At 44.0% G+C, this 22,299-nt stretch overlaps 2 protein-coding genes across 4 annotated transcripts; both read left to right on the top strand.

Annotated features, from left to right (window-relative positions):
• Positions 1–7,881: 7,881 nt before the first annotated feature.
• On the top strand, positions 7,882–8,417 carry LOC112060351 (taste receptor type 2 member 10-like). Its single transcript, XM_024110072.3, has 2 exons — positions 7,882–8,009; positions 8,171–8,417. The coding sequence occupies exons 1-2, from the start codon at positions 7,882–7,884 to the stop codon at positions 8,415–8,417; spliced, it is 375 nt and encodes a 124-aa protein (XP_023965840.3).
• Positions 8,418–10,326: 1,909 nt separating this feature from the next.
• Positions 10,327–22,063, top strand: LOC101945762 (C-type lectin domain family 5 member A-like). 3 transcript variants are annotated; one of them, XM_005281675.4, is made up of 6 exons: positions 10,328–10,775; positions 12,180–12,277; positions 17,188–17,256; positions 17,378–17,514; positions 18,372–18,481; positions 19,714–22,063. In XM_005281675.4, exons 2-6 carry the CDS (start codon positions 12,199–12,201, stop codon positions 19,826–19,828), a joined length of 510 nt encoding a protein of 169 aa, XP_005281732.1. In that variant the 5' UTR covers positions 10,328–10,775; positions 12,180–12,198; the 3' UTR covers positions 19,829–22,063. The 3 variants fall into 3 exon arrangements, with proteins under 3 accessions (XP_042710951.1, XP_005281732.1, XP_005281731.1); XM_005281674.4 differs by having other exon boundaries at positions 10,330–10,780; XM_042855017.2 differs by lacking the exon at positions 17,188–17,256 and having other exon boundaries at positions 10,327–10,780.
• The last annotated feature ends 236 nt before the right edge of the window (positions 22,064–22,299 follow it).

Genomic DNA, 22,299 nt, shown 5'->3' with positions numbered 1-22,299 from the left:
CCAGGGCCTGATGGAACGCATCCTAGAATACTCAAGGAGCTAATAGAGGAGGTATCTGAGCCTCTAGCTATTATCTTTGGAAAGTCATGGGAGATGGGAGAGATTCCAGAAGACTGGAAAAGGGCAAATATAGTGCCCATCTATAAAAAGGGAAATAAAAACAACCCAGGAAACTACAGACCAGTTAGTTTAACTTCTGTGCCAGGGAAGATAATGGAGCAAGTAATTAAGGAAATCATCTGCAAACACTTGGAAGGTGGTAAGGTGATAGGGAATAGCCAGCATGGGTTTGTAAAGAACAAATCATGTCAAACCAATCTTATAGCTTTCTTTGATAGGATAACGAGTCTTGTGAATAAGGGAGAAGCGGTGGATGTGGTATACCTAGACTTTAGTAAGGTATTTGATACAGTCTCGCATGATATTCTTATCGATAAACTAGGCAATTACAATTTAGATGGGGCTACTATAAGGTGGGTGCATAACTGGCTGGATAACCGTACTCAGAGAGTTGTTATTAATGGTTCCTAATCCTGCTGGAAAGGTATAACAAGTGGGGTTCCGCAGGGGTCTGTTTTGGGACCGGCTCTGTTCAATATCTTCATCAACAACTTAGATATTGGCATAGAAAGTACGCTTATTAAGTTTGCAGATGATACCAAACTGGGAGGGATTGCAACTGCTTTGGAGGACAGGGTCATAATTCAAAATGATCTGGACAAATTGGAGAAATGGTCTGAGTTAAACAGGATGAAGTTTAACAAAGACAAATGCAAAGTGCTCCACTTAGGAAGGAAAAATCAGTTTCACACATATAGAATGGGAAGAGACTGTCTAGGAAGGAGTACGGCAGAAAGGGATCTAGGGGTTATAGTGGACCACAAGCTAAATTTGAGTCAACAGTGTGATGCTGTTGCAAAAAAAGCAAACATGATTCTGGGATGCATTAACAGGTGTGTTGTGAGCAAGACACGAGAAGTCATTCTTCTGCTCTCCTCTGCACTGGTTAGGCCTCAACTGGAGTATTGTGTCCAGTTCTGGGCACCGCATTTTAAGAAAGATGTGGAGAAATTGGAGAGGGTCCAGAGAAGAGCAACAAGAATGATTAAAGGTCTTGAGAACATGACCTGTGAAGGAAGGCTGAAAGAATTGGGTTTGTTTAGTTTGGAAAAGAGAAGACTGAGAGGGGACATGATAGCAGTTTTCAGGTATCTAAAAGAGTGTCATAAGGAGGAAGGAGAAAACTTGTTCACCTTAACCTCTAAGGATAGAACAAGAAGCAATGGGCTTAAACTGCAGCAAGGAAGGTTTAGGTTGGACATTAGGAAAAAGTTCCTAACTGTCAGGGTGGTTAAACACTGGAATAAATTGCCTAGGGAGGTTGTGGAATCGCCATCTCTGGAGATATTTAAGAGTAAGTTAGATAAATGTCTATCAGGGATGGTCTAGACAGTATTTGGTACTGCCATGAGGGCAGGAGACTGGACTTGATGACCTCTCGAGGTCCCTTCCAGTCCTAGAATCTATTAAACAGTCTATGTAATAGAGAGTCAGTAACAGAATCTTTCTCTAATTTACATCCCTTAGATGCTAATTTATTAACTCTTACCTAAAAGGAAACATCTGCTTCTGTCCACGTAACACCACTCTCCAGGTCCTTATCTTAACTAAACGCCCCTTAACATAATTCACATTTATGAAATAATGGAATTTTGAATTAGAAAATACAATACACTGGAGCATAAACCCCACAGTTATAATTCCCTTTCCAGTTGCTCAGTTTTCAGCCTATGTTTTTCCTTCTGTTTAACTGTGCTTCTCAAGGCTGGATCCCCACTTTGAACTTTAGGGTACAAATGTAGGGGCCTGCATGAAAACTTTTAAGCTTAACTACCAGCTTAGCTCTGGTTCCGCTGCCACCATTTCAATTTTTCCCTCCCTGGGAAGCCTTGAAAAACCTTCACCAATTCCCTGGTGAATACAGATCCAAACCCCTTGGATTTTAAAACAAGGAGAAATTAACCATTCCCCCTCCTTCCTCCCACCAACTCCTGGTGAATCAAGATCCAAACCCCTTGGATCTTAAAACAAGGAAAAATCAATCAGGTTCTAAAAAGAAAGCTTTTAATTAAAGAAAAAAAGGTAAAAATCATCTCTGTAAAATCAGTATGGAAATTAACCTTACAGGGTAATTAAACTTAAAGAGCTCAGAGGACTCCCCTCTAGTCTTAGGTTCAAAGTACAGCAAACAAAGATAAACACTCTAGTAAAAGGTACATTTACAAGTTGAGAAAACAAAGGAAAACTAACACGCCTTGCCTGGCTATTTACTTACATGTTTGAAATAGGAGAGACTTGTTTAGAAAGATGTGGAGAACCTGGATTGATGTCTGGTCCCTCTCAGTCCCGAGAACGAACACACTCCCAAACAAAGAACACAAACAAAAGCCTCCCCCCCCCCAAGATTTGAAAGTATCTTGTCCCCTTATTGGTCCTTTAGGTCAGATGTCAGCCAGGTTACCTGAGCTTCTTAACCCTTTACAGGGAAAAGGATTTTGGAGTCTCTGGCCAGGAGGGATTTTATAGTACTGTACACAGGACAGCTGTTACCCTTCCCTTTATAGTTATGACACACCCCCCAAATCACAGATAGTGTTGGACGTTCGGTTCCACACTGGCTGTGATTTCTTCCTGGAGTTCTAGGAGAAAACAGAGTTAATAAAACACATGTTCCTTTAGACATACTACTGATTATATAAAAACTAACAATATGTTTTATTCCAAGAACAATTGTTAACCAGTTAACTCTGGGAAACTTTTCCGGGAGAGTGCATCAGCCACTTTGTTAGAGCTCCTTGATCTACTGTCGCTGCAGACGTCCAAGGGTCGTGGAGAGGTTCACCTCTTCCACGCCACCATCCTTTTTTCCTTCGTAGTAGACACCTTCAGGCCACTCCGCGTCATCTGTTTTCTGGGCTGTAAACTGGCAAATGTTTAATTCTCTGGAATAAAAGGGCTTAAGAGAATTAACATGGTATACCTTAGGCTTTATGTTGGAGGTGGGGGAGGCTATGAGATAGTTAACAGCTCCTAGGCGCTCCTGGACCGTGAATGGTCTTTCCCACGATGCTTCCATTTTATGGGCCTGGAGCGCCTTTAAGACCATGACTTGGTCTTCTACTTTGAAGGACCGTTCTCTGGAATGTTTATTATACCAGGCCTTTTCCTCTTTCTGAGCATCCGTTAGGTTTTCTTCAGCAAGGGCTAAAGAGTGTCGGAGGGTGCTTTGTAGGTTGCTTACAAAGTCTAGAATGCTAGTTCCTGGAGAAGGTGTAAACCCCTCCCATTGCTGCTTCACCAACTGTAATGGCCCCTTAACCTCGCGGCCATACACAAGTTCAAATGGTGAAAACCCTAAACTGGGATGTAGTACAGCCCTGTAGGCAAAAAGCAACTGCTGCAACACTAGGTCCCAATCATTGGAGTGTTCATTTACAAATTTACGTATCATGGCCCCCAAAATTCCATTAAACCTTTCCACCAGGCCATTGGTTTCATGGTGGTAAGGGGTGGCAACCAAGTGATTCACCCCATGAGCTTCCCACAGGTTTTCCATGGTCCCTGCCAGGAAATTAGTTCCCGAATTTGTAAGGATGTCGGAGGGCCAACCTACCCTGGCAAAAATGCCTGTTAATGCCTGGCACACACTTTTAGCCTTGGTGTTGCTTAAGGGTACTGCTTCCGGCCATTGGGTAGCAAAATCCATGAAAGTCAGTACATACTGCTTTCCTCTGGGTGTCTTCTTTGGGAAAGGACCCAGAATATTCACAGCTACGTGCTGAAATGGGACCTCAATTATGGGTAGTGGCTGGAGAGGGGCTTTAACCTGGTCTTGGGGCTTTCCCACTCGTTGGCACACCTCACAAGACCGGACATATTTAGCAACGTCCTTGCCCATTCCCTCCCAGTGGAAGGACTTCCCCAACTGGTCTTTGGTTCTGTTTACCCCAGAATGGCCACTGGGATGATCATGGGCTAAGCCCAAGAGCTTTACCTGATACTTAGTGGGAACTACCAACTGTTTTTGAGGATGCCAGTCTTCCTGGTGCCCACCAGAAAGAGTCTCCTTGTATAAAAGTTCTTGTTCTACAACAAACCGGGTTCGGTTAGATGAGCTGAGAGGCGGTGGGGTGCTCCGCACCGCCGCCCAAGCTTTCTGAAGGCTGTCATCTGCTTCCTGCTCGGCCTGGAACTGTTCCCTGGATGCTGGAGACATCAGTTCCTCCTTGGACTGTGGACTGGGGCTTGATCCCTCTGGAAGCGATGCAGGTGCTGGGGCTGTTTCCATTGACTGTGAACCGCTGTCCACTGGTGCACTATGTGGTATCTCAGGCTCTGGCTGAGCCTCTTGGGTAGGGTTATCTGCTGCTTCCGCCAGTTCAGGCTCGCTGGTGCCCTCTGGCGTTGGAGTTGTAGATGGGTTTGCAAGCGCTGGACTCAGTGCTGGCAATGGTTCTGGTGCTGGTTGAGTTGCCAGTTCCGGTTCTGGGACTGGCTTTGGCTGGGTCTCTGGGATTGGATCCACTACGGCTGTTGCAGTCGTTGGCAGGGGATCCAGTTCCACCACCTTTGTCTGGGTCTCCGGTAACACAGACGGGGCCCTGGTGGACGGCTCAGGAACAGGGATGGGGGTGAAAGCTTGCTTAGCCTGGCTGCGGGTGACTATTCCCACCCTCTTGGCTAGCTTCACATGGTTGGCCAAATCTTCCCCCAGCAGCATGGGAATGGGATAATTGTCATAGACTGCAAAAGTCCACATTCCTGACCAGCCCTTGTACTGGACATGCAACGTGGCTGTAGGCAAGGTTACAGACTGTGACACAACAAGGGTTGAATTGTCACTGTAGCCTCCGGGTTGATGAGTTTGGGGTCCACTAGGGATTGGTGGATAGTTGACACTTGAGCCCCAGTGTCCCTCCAAGCGGTAACCTTCTTTCCGCCCACTCTCAAGGTTTCCCTTCGCTTCGAGGGTATGAGAGAGGCATCTGGGTTTGGGGATCTTTGGTGTGATTGGGGTGTAATGAACTGTAATCGGTTGGGGTTCTTGGGGCAGTGAGCCTTTATATGTCCCAGTTCATTACATTTAAAACATCGCCCTGCTAAGGTATCACTGGGACGATGTTGGTTGGTGGAGACTGGTGTGGTGGGGTGAGAAGGTATCTGTGGTTTCCCTTGGGATGTGGGTGGGGCCTTGGGTTGTCCCCGGTGGTAAGGTTTTGTTTCGGCTTGCCCCTTCTGATATTCGCTCCAACTGCTACTAGTTTTTTTCTTTTCTGCCACCTCCACCCATTGGGCTCCAAACTCCCCCGCCTCAGTTACAGTTTTGGGCTTCCTATCTAGGATGTACCTTTCTATTTCCTCAGGAACACCCTCTAAAAACTGCTCCATTTTTACTAGGGAAAGCAGATCTTCCAGAGATTTAACATTTGCTCCTGATACCCAGGCATCACAATTTTTGTTAATGTGGTAGGCATGATGGGTAAATGACACATCAGGTTTCCACTTTAGGGCTCTGAACCGCCGACAGGCATGCTCGGGTTTTAGCCCCATTCTGAGTCTGGCCTTGTTTTTAAAAAGTTCATAACTGTTCATGTGTTCCTTAGGCATTTCAGCCGCCACCTCTGCTAAGGGTCCACTGAGCTGCGGCCTCAGCTCTACCATGTACTGGTCTGCAGCGATGCTGTATCCAAGGCAGGCCCTTTCAAAATTTTCTAAGAAGGCCTCAGTATCATCGCCTGCCTTGTAGGTGGGGAATTTTCTGGGATGGGAAGTGGTACCTGGAGGGGGGTTGTTAGCATTGGCTGGTGCATCCTGCTTAGCCTTTGCTACTTCCAGTTCATGCTTCCTTTCTTTTTCTCTCTCCTCCATCTCTTTTTCTTTCAGCTCCATAGTTCTCTTGTGAGCCTCCTCTTTGGCTTTTTCCAGCTCCATCTCTCTTTCATGGGCCTCCTTTTTGGCTTTTTCTTCTCTTTCTTTTAGCTCCATCTCTCTCTTGTGGGCCCCCTCTTTGGCGTTCTCTTCTCTGTCTCTCAGCTCTATCTCTTTTTCTTTCAGCTCCATAGCTCTCTTGTGGGCCTCCTCTTTGGCTTTTTCTTCTTTTGTAGTCATTTTCCTGTTTTCTTGTGCTGGGTCACCCCCTCTGCAGTTGACTGAAACTGGGAAGCTCTCAGCTCTGGCTGCTGCTGAGTTAACAGAGACTTTCTAACTAGCTACTCCCAAGGATGTAAAAAGAAGAAAAAAACAATTCAGCTTGTAAATTCCCTTTACCTTTGTTTGCCCATTTGAACACTTCTCTTAACAAAGGACTTGTTAAAAAAAACATAACACCTCTGCCTTCAGGCAAGGAGAGATAAGATATGCATCTATCTACCTCCAGCTCGGCTTTCCAAGCAGCTAGAAGGAAAGAAAAAAAAAATCTCACTGGCTTTTGGGTTTAAAATGATCCCACCGCTCTACCACCATGTCAAGGCTGGATCCCCACTTTGAACTTTAGGGTACAAATGTAGGGGCCTGCATGAAAACTTTTAAGCTTAACTACCAGCTTAGCTCTGGTTCCGCTGCCACCATTTCAATTTTTCCCTCCCTGGGAAGCCTTGAAAAACCTTCACCAATTCCCTGGTGAATACAGATCCAAACCCCTTGGATTTTAAAACAAGGAGAAATTAACCATTCCCCCTCCTTCCTCCCACCAACTCCTGGTGAATAAAGTTCCAACCCCCCTGGGATCTACAACAGGGAGAAATTAACCATCCCCCCTCCTTCCTCCCACCAACTCCTGGTGAATCAAGATCCAAACCCCTTGGATCTTAAAACAAGGAAAAATCAATCAGGTTCTAAAAAGAAAGCTTTTAATTAAAGAAAAAAAGGTAAAAATCATCTCTGTAAAATCAGTATGGAAATTAACCTTACAGGGTAATTAAACTTAAAGAGCTCAGAGGACTCCCCTCTAGTCTTAGGTTCAAAGTACAGCAAACAAAGATAAACACTCTAGTAAAAGGTACATTTACAAGTTGAGAAAACAAAGGAAAACTAACATGCCTTGCCTGGCTATTTACTTACAAGTTTGAAATAGGAGAGACTTGTTTAGAAAGATGTGGAGAACCTGGATTGATGTCTGGTCCCTCTCAGTCCCGAGAACGAACACACTCCCAAACAAAGAACACAAACAAAAGCCTCCCCCCCCCCCAAGATTTGAAAGTATCTTGTCCCCTTATTGGTCCTTTAGGTCAGATGCCAGCTAGGTTACCTGAGCTTCTTAACCCTTTACAGGGAAAAAGATTTTGGAGTCTCTGGCCAGGAGGGATTTTATAGTACTGTACACAGGACAGCTGTTACCCTTCCCTTTATAGTTATGACAGTGCTGTTCTTCCTTTAGCTTTTCCTCTTTTTCCTTATACCACTGTCTTTCCTCTTCCTGTCTACTATCCCTGTTGTAGCTATCCCTACTATTCCCACTGTTTCTGTCTTTCCTGTCTCTCCTGAACTGGAGTTGTCTTTTTCCCTTTCAGCTCTGTTCCTGGAGCTCCTCTGATGATGCAACCCGAGACCTGTGAGCCTGAGTCAGCTGGTATGAGTTTCTATTTGCTATGTAGACATACCCTGAATTCCTTACAGGGAATGGAAATAGATTCATTGTGGTGGTGTATTTCATTGATTGGATCAAAAACATAGAAGTCTTCTCCTGTAATTGGTTCTGACCAGCTTGGGCACCTCCAGATTTTGCCTGCAGTGCTTGTTATTCCTGGCAGCATCCATTTCATTTGCACTCCAGATACTGGTTCCAGGCCAGCTCAAGTGAAGATTACATTAATTGCAATCTGGATGTTTATAAACCAGTCAAGTCTCTGGTTTACTACCTGGTTCAGCATCTTCTACTACCTGAAGATCATCAGTTTCACCCATTTCTTCTTCCTCTGGCTAAGGCTGAGAATCTCTGGGCTGGTGCTATGGTGCGCCTGAGATCCCAGCTGGGGTCCTTGGTCTTCACAGTGCCATTATCTTGGTGTGTTTATAGCAGTTTTCTCCTCCACACAACTGAGCGTCTCATTGGAAATATCACTGGGCAAAAATAATGAGAAAATCATTGATATTTTGTTTACTTTTTTTTCAGTAGTCTGGAATCTTTCTTCCCCTTCATGATATTCTTGGTTTTAATCATCCTGCTAATCATCTCTCTTTGGAGAAACATCAGGCACATGCAATACAATATATCTAGCTTAAGCAACCCCAATACTGAGGTCCGTGCTGGAGCTGTTAGAGCTCTGATCTCCTTCCTTATCTTCTATGTGCTATATTTTGTGGCTAGTGTTGTCTCAATGATAATGGTTGCTGTAGTCAAAACTCCAGGATATGGATGATTTGTGAAATCGCGAGGGACATGTATCTCTGTGGACTCTGTTGTTCTCACTCTCGTCAATCCCAAACTGAGACAGGCATCAGTGAGACTTCTCCATTGGGCTAAGTGCCATCTGAGACAAGAGACTTCATAAACTTTATCACAAGACTCCCATGGAAAGAACTTTTCTCTAGAGCTAGTATTCCATGAGAAATAATTACAAGATTGTATTTATTTATCCTGTATATACTTGAAGACTGAATAAATTGGACCCCATGTGGGAAAATATTTTAATTTCCTTTGGACTGTTTTGAGTTTGTTTTGGGAGCCCTGAAGAAAGGGAAAGCAGAGGCAGGCTTGCAGAGCAACCTCTGGCCATGAAGGGGTGCTCTGGCGGCGGCCAACCCCGCTAAAAGTCCCATTGCCATTTTTTGTGTTTTACAATTACATTTTCCTATTTTTAAAGATGTTTTTCTTGCTTCTGTTGCTGTGTGAAAGAATCACACAAATAAGAAACAGTGAAACTGACTGTAAACAAAGAGTGGTGAAATGCACACAGTAAAGAAACTTTGGAGTGAAGGAAGGAAAAAACGTTAATCTCTTTCAGTTATAGCAGCATTACTTTATAGAATAGAAACAATAATAGGTGAAAAAATCAGAACTGTGCATTTTGATTTGATAGTATGGTTATGGTTTGTTAAAAATCTATGTAAAATTTCAGATTTACACATTTTCTTACAGAAGCTTCTAAATAAGTCATCTAATTTTTCAAAGTGCTGAGCACCCAGCAGCTCCAACTGGCCAAAATGGGTATGTCTCAGTGCTGAATGTGTGCCAGGACTTGCCAGGGCAGATTCTAGGCTTGGCAGTTCATAGCCTGGCACCTCTGGGCTTGCCACATCAGTTATGAAAGTAAAACAATTGCTTGGGCCCCAGCACCTCTTTCATTACAAATTAAGCACTTGAGTAGTATGTCTACACTGCAATTAAAAGCCCATGGCTGGTCTGTGCCAGCTGACTCAGGCTCGCAGGTCTTGGGTTAAGGGATTGTTTAATTGCTGTGTAGCTGTTTGGGCTCAGGCTGGAGCCAAGGCTCTAGGACCCTGAAAAACTCCCAATTAACTTTATTCATTTGTCCCCTGTGAGTTGTCCCTTTACCATTAAAGTCTGTTAGGTTCATTTTTGAGTAATTCATTGTGATTTTTGCTTGACTATTGGCAACAGCAAAATGTATAAACTCTTATTGTCCCCTGTAGAACATGAGGGTTAACAGATTGATTACTACAAGCTGTGGCTTCTTAAAACATAAGATGAAGGAAGAGCCAGGGGTTAGAGCACTAGTCAGAGACCTGAATTCAATTCCCTTCTCTGTCACAGGCTTCCTGTGTAAACTGAGGCAAGTCACTTAGGCTCAGATCCACAAAGGTATTTAGGCCCCTAACTTTCATTGATTTCAATGGAAGTTAGCAGCCTAAATAACTTTGTGGATCTGGGCATTATCTTTGCTGCACCTTAGTTCCCCATCTGTAAAATGGGGATAAAGGCACTTCCCTACCTCACATGGGTGTTATGAGAATAAATCTATTACTGATTGTGAGGTGCTCAGGTACTACAGTGATGGGGTATATACGTACCTTTGCTAGAGCAACACACAAAGTGGCAGTGCCCTTCCACTCAGCTCTCATTAGTTCCAGAGGTCTCATAGACTCATAGACTTTGAGGTCAGAAGGGACCATTATGATCATCTGGTCTGACCCCCTGCATGCATGGTCCCTCATGCCCTCCTTCCAAATTGCAGTTTAAAAGAGGAACTTGGGGAACTTCCCTATAGACAAACAGCAGATAAGGTAAACACTTACTTATGCTAATCATGTGGCTGCTGATCTGGAAAAGTTTTCAGCATCATTTTAAGTGTCCCATTAAACCTCTCAAGCAGCCCTTTAGTCTGGAAGTGACAGGGAATGACCAGAAATGTTGAACTCCACATTTCTCTCTTAGGTGGGCAGACATCAAGTATTGTGCTCTCTTCTCCTTGATTAAGCCACTCGAGGAATGAAACCATCATTGTGTTGTCTCAGCTCTTTAGCTATTGTGGAGGCATGATGTGTTTCCTAACTGCAAGCTGTTTAGAAGAGCACTCATCCTGTGAAATGATACAAAAGAGGAAGCCTTTATGGACACTGATTCTCTTCTGGGAGAGAGAGAGAGAGAGAGAGAGAAGCACATACACAAAAGGAACCACAGCATGATCGCCAAGGAAGCCAAGAAATATAAAAAATTGTGACCAAGACCCAAAGGACAAATACTGTTAATTCCTTTCCACAGCATCTATTCCAGACCAAGAGATACAATGGAAAAAGATTTTTGAACCATCCTCTCGGTGTGGTGAGCTCTTTCTGAGAAATACTTCTGTTCTATTTTATTTGTGTAGCTTGCTTCCTGTAATTCTCCTGCCTTTTATGACTATAATGGTTTCTTGGGATTGCAAAGATTTCAGTGGGTTGGAATAAGCAAGATTCACAGTCTCCTATTTAATTTTGAGAGACTCCAATTGTTGTTTCTAATTGAGGAGCATGGAGGGGATATATAGAACTGGGCATAGGATACAAGATTATAATGACTGGGAAGATGTGACTGCTCAGAATGGTGTGTGCTGCTTTCTTCCTGGGGCTGGAATGATGCAGAGTAAGGCAACGGACTGGCACTTTCTACAACAGGCTGATTTACAAAAGAAAGTTTTGTTTTTTAAAATGAAATATTCCCCATCAAATATCATCTCCTTTTATCTTTATATAGATGTTGTCTGCTTTTGCAAACTGCCCTGGGAGGATTCAGTCAATGAAAGTTAGGGGCCTAAATACCAATGTGGATCTGAGCCTAAGTGACTTGCCTCAGTTTACACAGGAAGCCTGTGACAGAGAAGGGAATTGAACTCAGGTCTCTGACTAGTGCTCTAACCCCTGGCTCTAGAGATCTCCATTCGAATGTCAACTGATACCATCTATTAATTTACCACAGTATGTCAAGTAACAGAGGGGTAGCCGTGTTAGTCTGAATCTGTAAAAAGCAAAAGAGGGTCCTGTGGCACCTTTAAGACTAACAGAAGTATTGGAGCATAAGCTTTCGTGGGTGAATGCCCACTTAATCAGACACAAGACTGTCTTGCGTCTGATGAAGTGGGCATTCACCCACGAAAGCTTATGCTCCAATACTTCTGTTAGTCTTAAAGGTGCCACAGGACCCTCTGTTGCATAGTATGTCAGTTATTGCAGTTATTTCCAATTCTAAGTCCACCACCATTGTTGGCAAATGTTGGTTTTATAATGGTGACTGAAATTACTGTCTGAGGTAATCGTTTTCATAGAATCTAAATTCATCCATCTTGGGGAGACTTGATTTCAGTTGTGATCCATTCTATTATTGCATACTACTTTTGCAATGCAGCTATACCTGCAGGTGCTTCCTACCTAATAATCAGTTGAATGTTAGAATCTTCTTCCAAGGACAGTAGTTTGTTAAACCAGACAGCAGATACACAGATAGCTTTAGTCCAACTGGAAGAAGGAATGAAGGGACTAATTGAAAATAAAACGAACTAGTACTTTACTAGTACAAACTTTACTAGTAAATGATCATAGCCATTCTATTTCATGACAAGCTGCCATAGATCCCTGTGTGCTCAGATATCATGGAGATGAGTGAAGACTAAAAACTTCATGCAGATCCCAGGAGACAATGAAGAACACTTACAAAGTGGTGAATGGTGTCATTTTAAACTTTTCAGGGCTAAAATTCAGAATAACATGAACTGGCAGCTAGTGATTCCTGGGTTGATCATCTTGGCCATTAAACTCGTAGGAATGTCCCTGTTCATTGTATATTGTGAGTATCAAACAGTATTTGTTATTTCTCAAGTGGAATTTACATTCTCTGGGATCTTTGTAATTAAATCTCAATGCCTCAGGCAAGGCCCATGTAAATCCCACAGAGTGGCATTCAACAAGATTATCCATACCACTGTTACTATCTTTGTCATCTCCAGGGTGGACAACTGTGCATTGGATTATGCTTGAAAACAACTCAAATCCTTCAGCTAGTGCAGAACTTGGTTACCTGTCTAAATGACAGACTGATGTGAACATATAATACCTGTGTTCTGTACCATACATTGGTTTCCCTTCCCCGCCCAGCTGCAATTCAAGTGGCCAGGGACTTCGCTATCTTGGATATCTCTTCTTCCTGTATACCTTTAAATGCTCTTGTTGACTATCTCCATGGTTGAACTCTAGTTGGGGAGGGATGTGGCATTTTAATGGAAGGCTCTGAGTCCTAGTACTAGTACTCTCTACCATTGCTCATATTCTTCAATTTTTAACACAGTGCAATACATATCTGGCCAATTTGTCTTTTTAGCCTGCAAATGGGTTTTGCCAATAGTGTGAAGATGAAAGAGAGTCAGTTGCTATATGGTGCTTGTAACCATATTTTGCAATTGGTATTGATTATTTACATTTTTATACCTACCTGGAGAGATTCCCAGACAAAACACTTTGGTAAAATGGAGTGAAAGCCAAGAAAAAAATCCATAACTTAAGGAAAACATGTAAGATAACATCATGGTTCTCAAAACCTAAACATCTAAGAGCCAGGAAATTCAAGATAATATTAAACTTTAAAAATTGTTTGAAAGTATAGGAACTGACCATTAAGATCTCCTGAGCAACCTTAACTCTGCCCCTCTTATCCCCACCTAGCTCAGCCACCATCCCAGTGACAATTATATTCAACAATAGAGGGCAAATTGAAGGTTTTGATATTGGTATTGCATAGGGCATAGAGGCCACATCAGGGATCAGGGCCCATTGCGCTAGCTATGTCAAATATACAGCAAAAAAAAAGATGCTTCCCATAAGAGTTAGTAACCTAAGTATAAGACAAGAGCTATCAGATGGCTACAACAAATAGATGGGGAGGGGGAGCACAAGGCAACAGTGAGATGTCTATGACCGTGTGAGCTGCACCGAGGTCCATACAGTGGCTTTTGTGTAAATTGGCATATTAACTGAGGTGCAACCTGGCTGCTGTATGTATTTGTATTTCATAATAACTAAATCCTGTCTTATAGTAAAAGGAAGAAGTTTGCTGGAAGGTGTAACTTCCTACCTCAGAGAAGAGAGAAACATCAACTTCATTGCTTACACAACTCATACACAAAACACACCCTGACCTATACAGAGAAGATCACAGTTTACCAATAATATATCCATATAGTGATGGTAGAAGTGTGAGGGCTGCCCTCTTGGATGACACACTGGGACTGAACCAGGGATCTCCATTATTAAAAGCACAAGCTGCTCCAGCTTGAGCTAAAAAGTCAACTTCCTGTAGCTGGTGGTTGTAACACTCACATCCTCTATGGATTAGTCCACGGGGTTCCTGTAACACACACTGACCAGTGGATTACAAAAGTGCTTCCCAATATTGTCTGATATGTGTGTTATACATCTCTCTCTCGCTCTCGCTCTCCCTCTCTCTCTCTCTATATATATTCCCTTTCCTTGAAAAGGGATGAGCATGCTTTGCACACACATGGTTCTTGGTCTCTGTTCCCCTTAGGTATCCAGGGACTGATCAGAATATAAAAAAGCAGCAACTGTATGGATTGGCTTTGGATACAGGGGATCTGTTTGTCATGTGTATTTCCCCCATTTGTATTTATTCTACAAAAAGTCTCTCTATGATGTTACTTCCGTATAGGCCAAATTGACAAATTACACCCCCACCAACTCCACTGAGACACAGCTAATGCATAAATGGAAAGAAAAGGGAGTGGTTGGCTCAGAAGTGACTAATCTGTGAGGCACATATTCACTTTGTTGCACAACACTGCCACAGCCAGTTTCCTATTTTACTATGAACTGACAATTTCCTAAGGGGTCCATAGCTACCAAAGGAAATGACTTATGTATGTCTACAGCAAGTGGGAGAGAAAGAAAGGACTGGAGTTTGCAAGCATCTCCATCTAAACCAGTGGAGATGCCCAGTGAATGGCCATCATGTGTGTCTGCTGATGAACAGGTTCCACTGCCAATGGGAATCCAGTTGTATGACATGTTTAGAGAACTATAATTATCCCCAAATCTACATGCATCCCCAAGTATGGACTAGGTCTGCCCTTTCCCCAAAGCCATTCATGGTTGCGTCCATGATTGTGATGTGAAGTTCATGCTTTGTGCAAACTATAGCATGTGAGACAGGAGCTGAGCCACACATCTTGTAACAGAAGAGCATGATAGCTGGGCAGTCAGCCTTAACAAGTGCCTTTGTCTGTGCCTGCCCTTTTTCTTAATTTTACTATTTGTGCCTCTCATTGTGCTGAGTTTGCACCTGAACCCATGATTGTTTTGGCTGTACATGTGCCTGCATCACTTCCCATGCTCATAACTCCACCTAAACTTGTTATGTGTGTCTCTGCTCAGATGTGGATTGGCGTCTATCAAGGTCTATTGTCAGCTTAAGTGTTTCTTGACTGGGCACTTACTGAGAATAGTCTTTTCTCAAGAAGCTGACCAAATGCTTCACTGAGGCTACTTAAAATCAAACAAGTACACAGCCAATATTCATAACTTCGAACACAAAAATGATACATGCATACAAATAGAATGAATACATGCAGAAGAACATAACCTTTGCAAAGATATGTTACATGGCATATGTGGAATAAAACATATTCCAGTTATGTCGTATTTACTCATTTACTCATAAGCATATTTCTATAAAGCATTATGGGGTGCAATGTCACACTCATCTCCTACAACTTCTTTCTTTCTGGCCTTCCTGATCCCCATCACAATCCACCTCCAGACTAGTGCATCTAGACCACTGCTGATAAAATCTTTTTCCTCACCAACCATGCAGACCATGTCCCTCCTTTCTCTGAATTCTTCCACTTTTCGTCCTCTTACCTTCCATAGCAAAGACATGCTTCTCGTCCTCCTCTTCTAGGCCCTGCACAGCTATGCCCTCATTGTCTACCATTCTTCCCCTTGCTCCCTTTGATCCATCGAAGAATCCAACCTCACCGCTAACATCATCTTCTCCCTGGCTTTTTTTTGTGCCCTCCACCCAGGCTGGCCCAGGATACTTAGGATGCTGAACATGTCCTGATCAGTTTGGTAAATGGTCTGTCTTTTTGCTTGTCTGGATATAACTTTTAATATGGCCGTGTTCAGCCAAGACAAAACTGACCATTTACCAGACAGGGGATGAGGTTAGAGAGGTCTGTGTAAGGGAAGACACAGGCTAGGGATGGTCTCCAGACATGGGGCAGTTTTTTACTGGAAAGAAGGCATAGTATTTTGGCTACCCATGCTTGGGGAGCATTCCCTGTCCCAGAATGCCAGCACCTGCAGTGCAATCAGTAGTCCCTTTCATGGTTGCTTGGTCCAGGCCAGGACTTAAGGTGACCCTGCTCAGCCCAGACTGTGTCATCCAGTCAACCGGAAGCAACAGAGCCACAAACTCTATCTGAGTCCCAGCAGCTCCAACAAATAAACTCCTTTATATTCATTACAGCTAATCCCTGTCTCTTCTCTGCAGTGGAGGACACTACAGCACAGTCACCTACCCTCTTGTCTTTCAAATCGTTCCTCAAAACTCACTTCTTCCCTGAAGAACACTAGCCCACATCAGTAAAACGCTCTCATCTACCCCATAATGAACAAATAAACAAAAACCCACCAAGACAGAACCTTCCTGTGGATCTCCCAGTGTCTGTGTTGTGCTGCCCATCTGTTTAGGTCACAAGATTCCCAGGACAAGAACAGTCTCTCCTGACATGTCTCATAGGGCAGTGTTTTTCAAAGTTCGGGGCACGACCCAGTACTGGGTCGCGGCACGTCAGGCACTGGGTCACTCTGGTCAGCATTGCCAACTGGGACTTTAAAAGGCCTGTCAGCAGTGCTGCCCAGCTAAGGCAGGCTAGTCCCTACCTGTTCTGACACTGCGCTGAGCCCCAGAAGTGGCCAGCAGGTGGTCCGGCTTCTAGGGAGGGGGCCATGGGGCTCCACGCGCTGCCCCCACCCCAAGCACCAGCTCTGCATGCCCATTGGCTAGGAACCAGCCAATGGGAGCTCGGGGGGCAGTGCCTGTGGGCAACAGCCGCGCAGAGCCACTTGCATACCTCTGCCTAGGAGCCAGACCTGCTGCTGGCCACTTTCAGGGCGCAGCGTGGTCTGCGATGCCAGGACAGGCAGAAATCCTGCCTCTGCACCCCAGCTGCGCTGCTGACTGGGAGCTGCCGGAGGTAAATCTTCGCCCCAACCCCGTGCCCCAATCCCCTGCCCCAGCCCTGATCCCTTCCTCCAAACCCAGAATCCTTTCCTGCACCCCAAGCCCCTCATCCCCAGCCCCACCCCAGAGCCTGCACCCCCAGCCCAGAGCCCTGACCCTCTCCTGCACCCCAACCCTTGGCTCCAGCCCAGAGCCCCCTCCCATACCCTGAAATCCTCATTCCTGGCCCCACCCTGCAGCCCTCACCCCCGCACCTCAACTTTTTGCCCCAGCCCTGAGCTCCTCCCACACTCCAAACCCCTCATCCCCAGCTACTTTGGGTCACAGGCATCAACAATTTTCTTCAACTGGGTCCCAAGGAAAAAAGTTTGAAAACCACTGTCATAGGGCGTCTGGCACTTAATAAATCAAGAAGAGCAAATGCTGCCCAAGCATTTATTGCCAAGTATGTTTTTATAGCATTAAAGATATCAGAGACTAAAAGCTAGATTTGTGTTCAGTTTCACAGATCTTCTCCACTGATGACTCAACAGAGAACTCTTGGTCTTCAACTAGCGGTGGAAGAACAGGTAAGATCAGTGCACTGAGAGTTTGATGTTTGCTGTAAAATGTGATTGGGAGAGAAGAGTTCTTTTCCTTCCAATTAATTGTTGGTATTTCCCTCTTTCTTTGTGTGTGCCCCTCCTACAGACTGCCCGATACGGTGGACTTTTCAAAGAGGAAAATGCTACTTCTTTTCTGTTCAGGAAAAGACTTGGAATGCCAGTCAAAGAGCATGTTCTGAAGCAAACTCTAATTTAGTGATCATCAACAGCAAAGAGGAACTGGTGAGAGCTATTGTAGAAAGAGCATATAATCCTGTGGAAAATGAACCATGGACTCTGCTTCAAAGAACTTCCCAGCCTGTCTTCTCAGTCTCTGAGTCCCCCATGCAAGTTTCCTATCTGCAGTCTTCCAAGTTCTCCCCTTCCCTCCTCAGCTACACCCTACATTAGTACCAACACAGGGACTTGGCTGTCTTTGTGCAGGCCCAGATTCATTGCCTGCTTCTCTGCTAGCTAATTAAAGACACCTACTCCAGGATTTATGATGCACCACAATGCACAGTGTGCTAGCATGACTAAGTGACTTTAATAAACATGCAGAGAGGCAGGGCCCAGCAATACAACAGCCAGGCCCCCTGTGTCCAAGGTAAGAAGAGGATGGCAACATCACCAGATGTCAAAGAACTTGGCAGGGAACTGGAGTGGGGAGAGACTGGGGAGAGGCATAAAGCCACAGGAGGGCATACTGAAATGTGGCCAGATATCCCACCATGGCAATATGCCGTAATAGGTACCTTCCATTTCATAGGCTCCTGTTATGAGACATTGGCAAATCTGTTAGACATAAAGCCCTGTGAGAGTGTTGTCCTACAGAGAGTCTCCGATGCGGGATGGGATAGGCTTTGTGCTGGGTTTGCAGCAGGCTGCTGGGGATCTCTTGGTCAAGTTTGGTTTGTCTAGACTAGGAAAACAGTTTTTGGCTAGGTCGGGGTTAGCTAGCTAACCCCAATCTTTTTTCCTAATCTGGACAAACCCAAGCAAATCATCCCTACTGGCACCCCAAACAGATGCTAATGCTATTGAATTGTCTCTGGCCACAGGTAAGAATTCTCAGAACTCACTGTACGCTTCCTTTGCAGGAGTTTCTCCATAATAACACAAAAGCTGAAGATTACTTCATTGGATTGTCAGTCAGAGGCACTGAAGGTGGATGGAAATGGATTGACAACACAGAGGTTAACACAGACATGTACGTTTATTCCTTATTATACCTCCAAGTGTCAATTATTTCCTCTGATGTATCTGCCACAGGTGTTTTGTGGAGAAAGGGAACAGAACACAGGCTAGGATTTTCCTATGCCTACAACAGGGAAGAGTAAGACAGGCAGAATCGATGCTAAGGTTAAAAAGCTACTCCTGGGAGTATTCTGCACCAAAAAATTAAAAATTCTATGAACAATATTTTAAAATTCTGCAAATTTTGTCAAAATAACACTGTATAATCGTGCCAGTTTTAATTATTTTGGTAATTTATTTCAAAATACCTGTCAGCAAGTATGTCTGTAACAATACAGACACACACAAAAATTCCCCCAGGAGCAGAGTTAAAGAAACCCCTATGACAACCCAATTCCTGTTTCTCTGCCCCCTTCCTCCATCTCTGAGTCCAACCCAGGGGCCAGACACCCACAACCCCTCTCCCACAGAGCCAAGCCGCGGGGCTTCCCCCAGCCAATACACCTGAACCCCTTCCCCCCCAGAACTCAGCCATGGGTTCCCTCCATTCCAGATACCCACACACCCTTTCCCTCCAGAACCCAGCCAAAGGGTCCCCCCTTCCAGATACCCACACCTCCTCTCCCCAAGAGCCCACCCGAAAGGCCCTCACTTACCCAGGTGCCCACATGCCCTCCTCCCCCAGAGGCCAGCCTCTCCACCAGCCACAACTCCAGCCCTGGCCCCGACTGTGTCCCTGCTCCCAGCCACCGCCACAGCCACAGCTCTGGCCCCGACTGTGGCCCTGCTCCTGGCCCTGGCCATGGCACCAGCTGCAGCTCTGGTTCAGGCCCCACTCCTGGCCACAGCTCTGGCCATGGCCCTGGCCCTGACTCCCAGGGAGTGTGGACAGATTTTTCCATTACCTGGGCAGGAAGGGAGGGGGGGCAGAAAAAAATTGGGTACCACTGGTCTAGAGAGTGAGACTCTCCCAGGCTATTCTATAGAACTGGATAAAGAACTTACTGTATTTGTGTGTGCATCAGAGGGAAAGTTGGATAGTAAACTGAGGAGTGTGTGCCTGTGAGAAATGTGGGGATTGAAGGAGGTGTCAATATGAAGTGGCTTCCATCACTCATCAGGAACCTTCTGACTAGAAGGTGAAACATCCTTAGTCTGTCCTGGGGGTTATTGCATAAACTTTGGATAATTCAGAATAATAGGAATGAATACCCTGATTCTCATTTCTTTCTCATCTCCACACAGATTTATGAGAGGTTTGAATAGTGACACCTCTGATTGTGCTGTAATCGGATTAACTGTCGTGGGTACTATATCTTGTTCTGTACCAAACCGCTGGATCTGTGAAAAGAAAGCATAACAGCTCCCTTGGACAGAGGAAGACTCTGGGGCTGGCACACACAGGCTAACTGAAACTTGGGTGGCACTCTTTAGTGATCAGAGCAAGTCACTCGGAGTCAGGAGACAGGTTTTCTTCTATACTGTATTGGCTGAAAGGCCTTGGGATAGTTACTTTGTCTTTTTGTGCCTCAGTTTTCCCATCTGTAGAAAAAGAATAATAGTATCCACTTTTGTAAAGTATATTCTTGAGCTCCTCAGATGACATGCACTATGGTGGTGCCATGTACTGATGTTAATGCCCATATAATGCTGTATTCACACAAACTTCAGTAAATCACTTCCATATAAACCTGCATAGAGGCTAATTCTCTCTCTTACACACACATGCAGCCAGGGACAAACTTACCACTGACATAAGCAGGTGCAATTCTATTGACTTCATAATAAAATGCAGAGAATCCTTGAATTAAAATAAGCATGACAGATAAAAAGTGGAGGCTGAAGAAGACAAAAGTGGTGTTGGAAATGACAATGGTTAAAAACACTGTTATGTAGCAAGGTGTGGGGGCAGAGCAAGACCTGTGCACTTGGAAGACCTTGTTCAAACCAAGGACATTAGAATCCTTGGAACTGTTGAGAACAACACAATTTTTCTGGAGGCCCCTGTTAAAAGCAATATAGCAGCTCAGCTATATTTAGCACTTTGGTAGAACTTTATAGACCTGATTCTCTGCTCACTTTCACAGGAATAACTTCATTAATGTCTATGGAGTTACACCAGTTCAAAATCAACCTGGCACCAGGAGTAAAATCTTGACCCCACTGGAATCAATAGCAAAACTCTCACTGATTTCAACAGGGTGAGGATTTCACCCCTAATCGTGTGAGAAATGCACAAACATTAGCTAATTAAAGAGAACACAGTTTCCTGTAGGTTGAACACTGATGTTACTGACCACCACAATGAAACACATGAAATGTACACTACAAAGGGAAGTACAATGCTTGACACACTTCCTGTGATGTGTAAAACGGAAGCAGCGGCTGTGGTGAGGAGCTAAGGCACGGATTGTTAACGTTTCTGGACTTAAGCCTGGTGATGCAACAGGGAAGTCAATGGATATTGTAAAAAAGATATGCAGTGTTGTTATAGCCGTGTCAGTCTCAGGCTATTAGAGAGACAATGTGGGTGAGGTAATATCTTCTTTTATTGGACCAACTTCTGTTGGTGAGCGAGACAAGCTTTTGTGCTTAAATAGAGCTCTTCCGCAGATAACCTGAAGAAGAGCTCTGTTTAAGCTTGAAATCTTATATATCTCACCAACAGAAGTTGGTCCAGTAAAAGACATTACCTCATTGTAAAGACGAGTTTCTTTGACAGAGCATTTCCATCTCAGTCTATTGCAGGCAAAACTGAAAAAATTATCCTGAAATAAACCACCTTGTTTTGGGGGTAAATTCAGCAATGCAACTGCTGGAGATTATCACTGAGGAGACTGTGAGGTGAAGGCTCCCAATCCATACTTTTGGAGAAATAAACCATACTTATATTCAAGACTACCTTAAAAAGCTACCCTCTCTTTTAAGGGATGACATCAAAGTATTCCTCAGTTGTACTAAGTACAGCTCAGCTCCACTTCTATTAAAAGACCCCCTCAATTAAGCAACCAAATGTCAGTCCCTTCGGTGGTTATTTAAGACAGGTTTCACTATATATTTCATATACCCAGATTCTTGGTCCAATTTGTGCTGAAGACAGAGCTCTTACTGGGTTCATCACCACTATATTGACCCATTATCCTGAAGGATTGCTAATTGAAATTTGCTATTTGCCTTTTATTGTAATGTAAGTATAAGGTTACCGATAAGAGTGCTGTTGTCTTTTTATGCTTTTAGATTATTTGATTTATACTGTATCTTCAATTGTATCTAATCTAATCCATTCTATTTATATCACATGCATAGCCACAGTATGTAACCATCTATTGTCATCTACAAATAGTAGATGGATTTTCTGCAGTATTCTGAAATTCCCAGTCTCCTCTGTTTCCCCTTTTTTATTGTGATCCCACATGTGTTAGTGAGGCTGAAGCTTTATATATTACCGCAAATACTAAATAACATGTCACTATGAATTTCTGTATATGCATACATATATGAAGCTTAATACTGAAGAAACCACAATCAATGACTGTGTATGAAAAAGATGACTTTTGTGAATTTACAATATTAAAAACAAAGTTTATTTTTAAAATGCTGTGTTCATGAGCATGTCTTCCTGTCATCCAGTCTGAATGCTTCATCTGGCAGTGTTGCCTGGGACTTTCCTCTGAAAATGGTTTTTAGGTGCAGCAGTTCAAGAGGCAATACCAGAGAAAGTGATGCCTTTTTCTGCTCTGGGAATTAGCTTACCCAATAGTGGAGAAGATTTACTAAGCAGCTACTCCCAATGTGTACATACTCACCACATTACCAAATCCAAAACTCAAT

The sequence above is a fragment of the Chrysemys picta genome, chromosome 1 (assembly GCF_011386835.1).
Source record: "Chrysemys picta bellii isolate R12L10 chromosome 1, ASM1138683v2, whole genome shotgun sequence".
Lineage (NCBI taxonomy): Eukaryota > Metazoa > Chordata > Testudines > Emydidae > Chrysemys > Chrysemys picta.
Note: the sequence above shows the minus strand (reverse complement) of the source record. Positions and strands in the feature narration are given on the sequence as shown.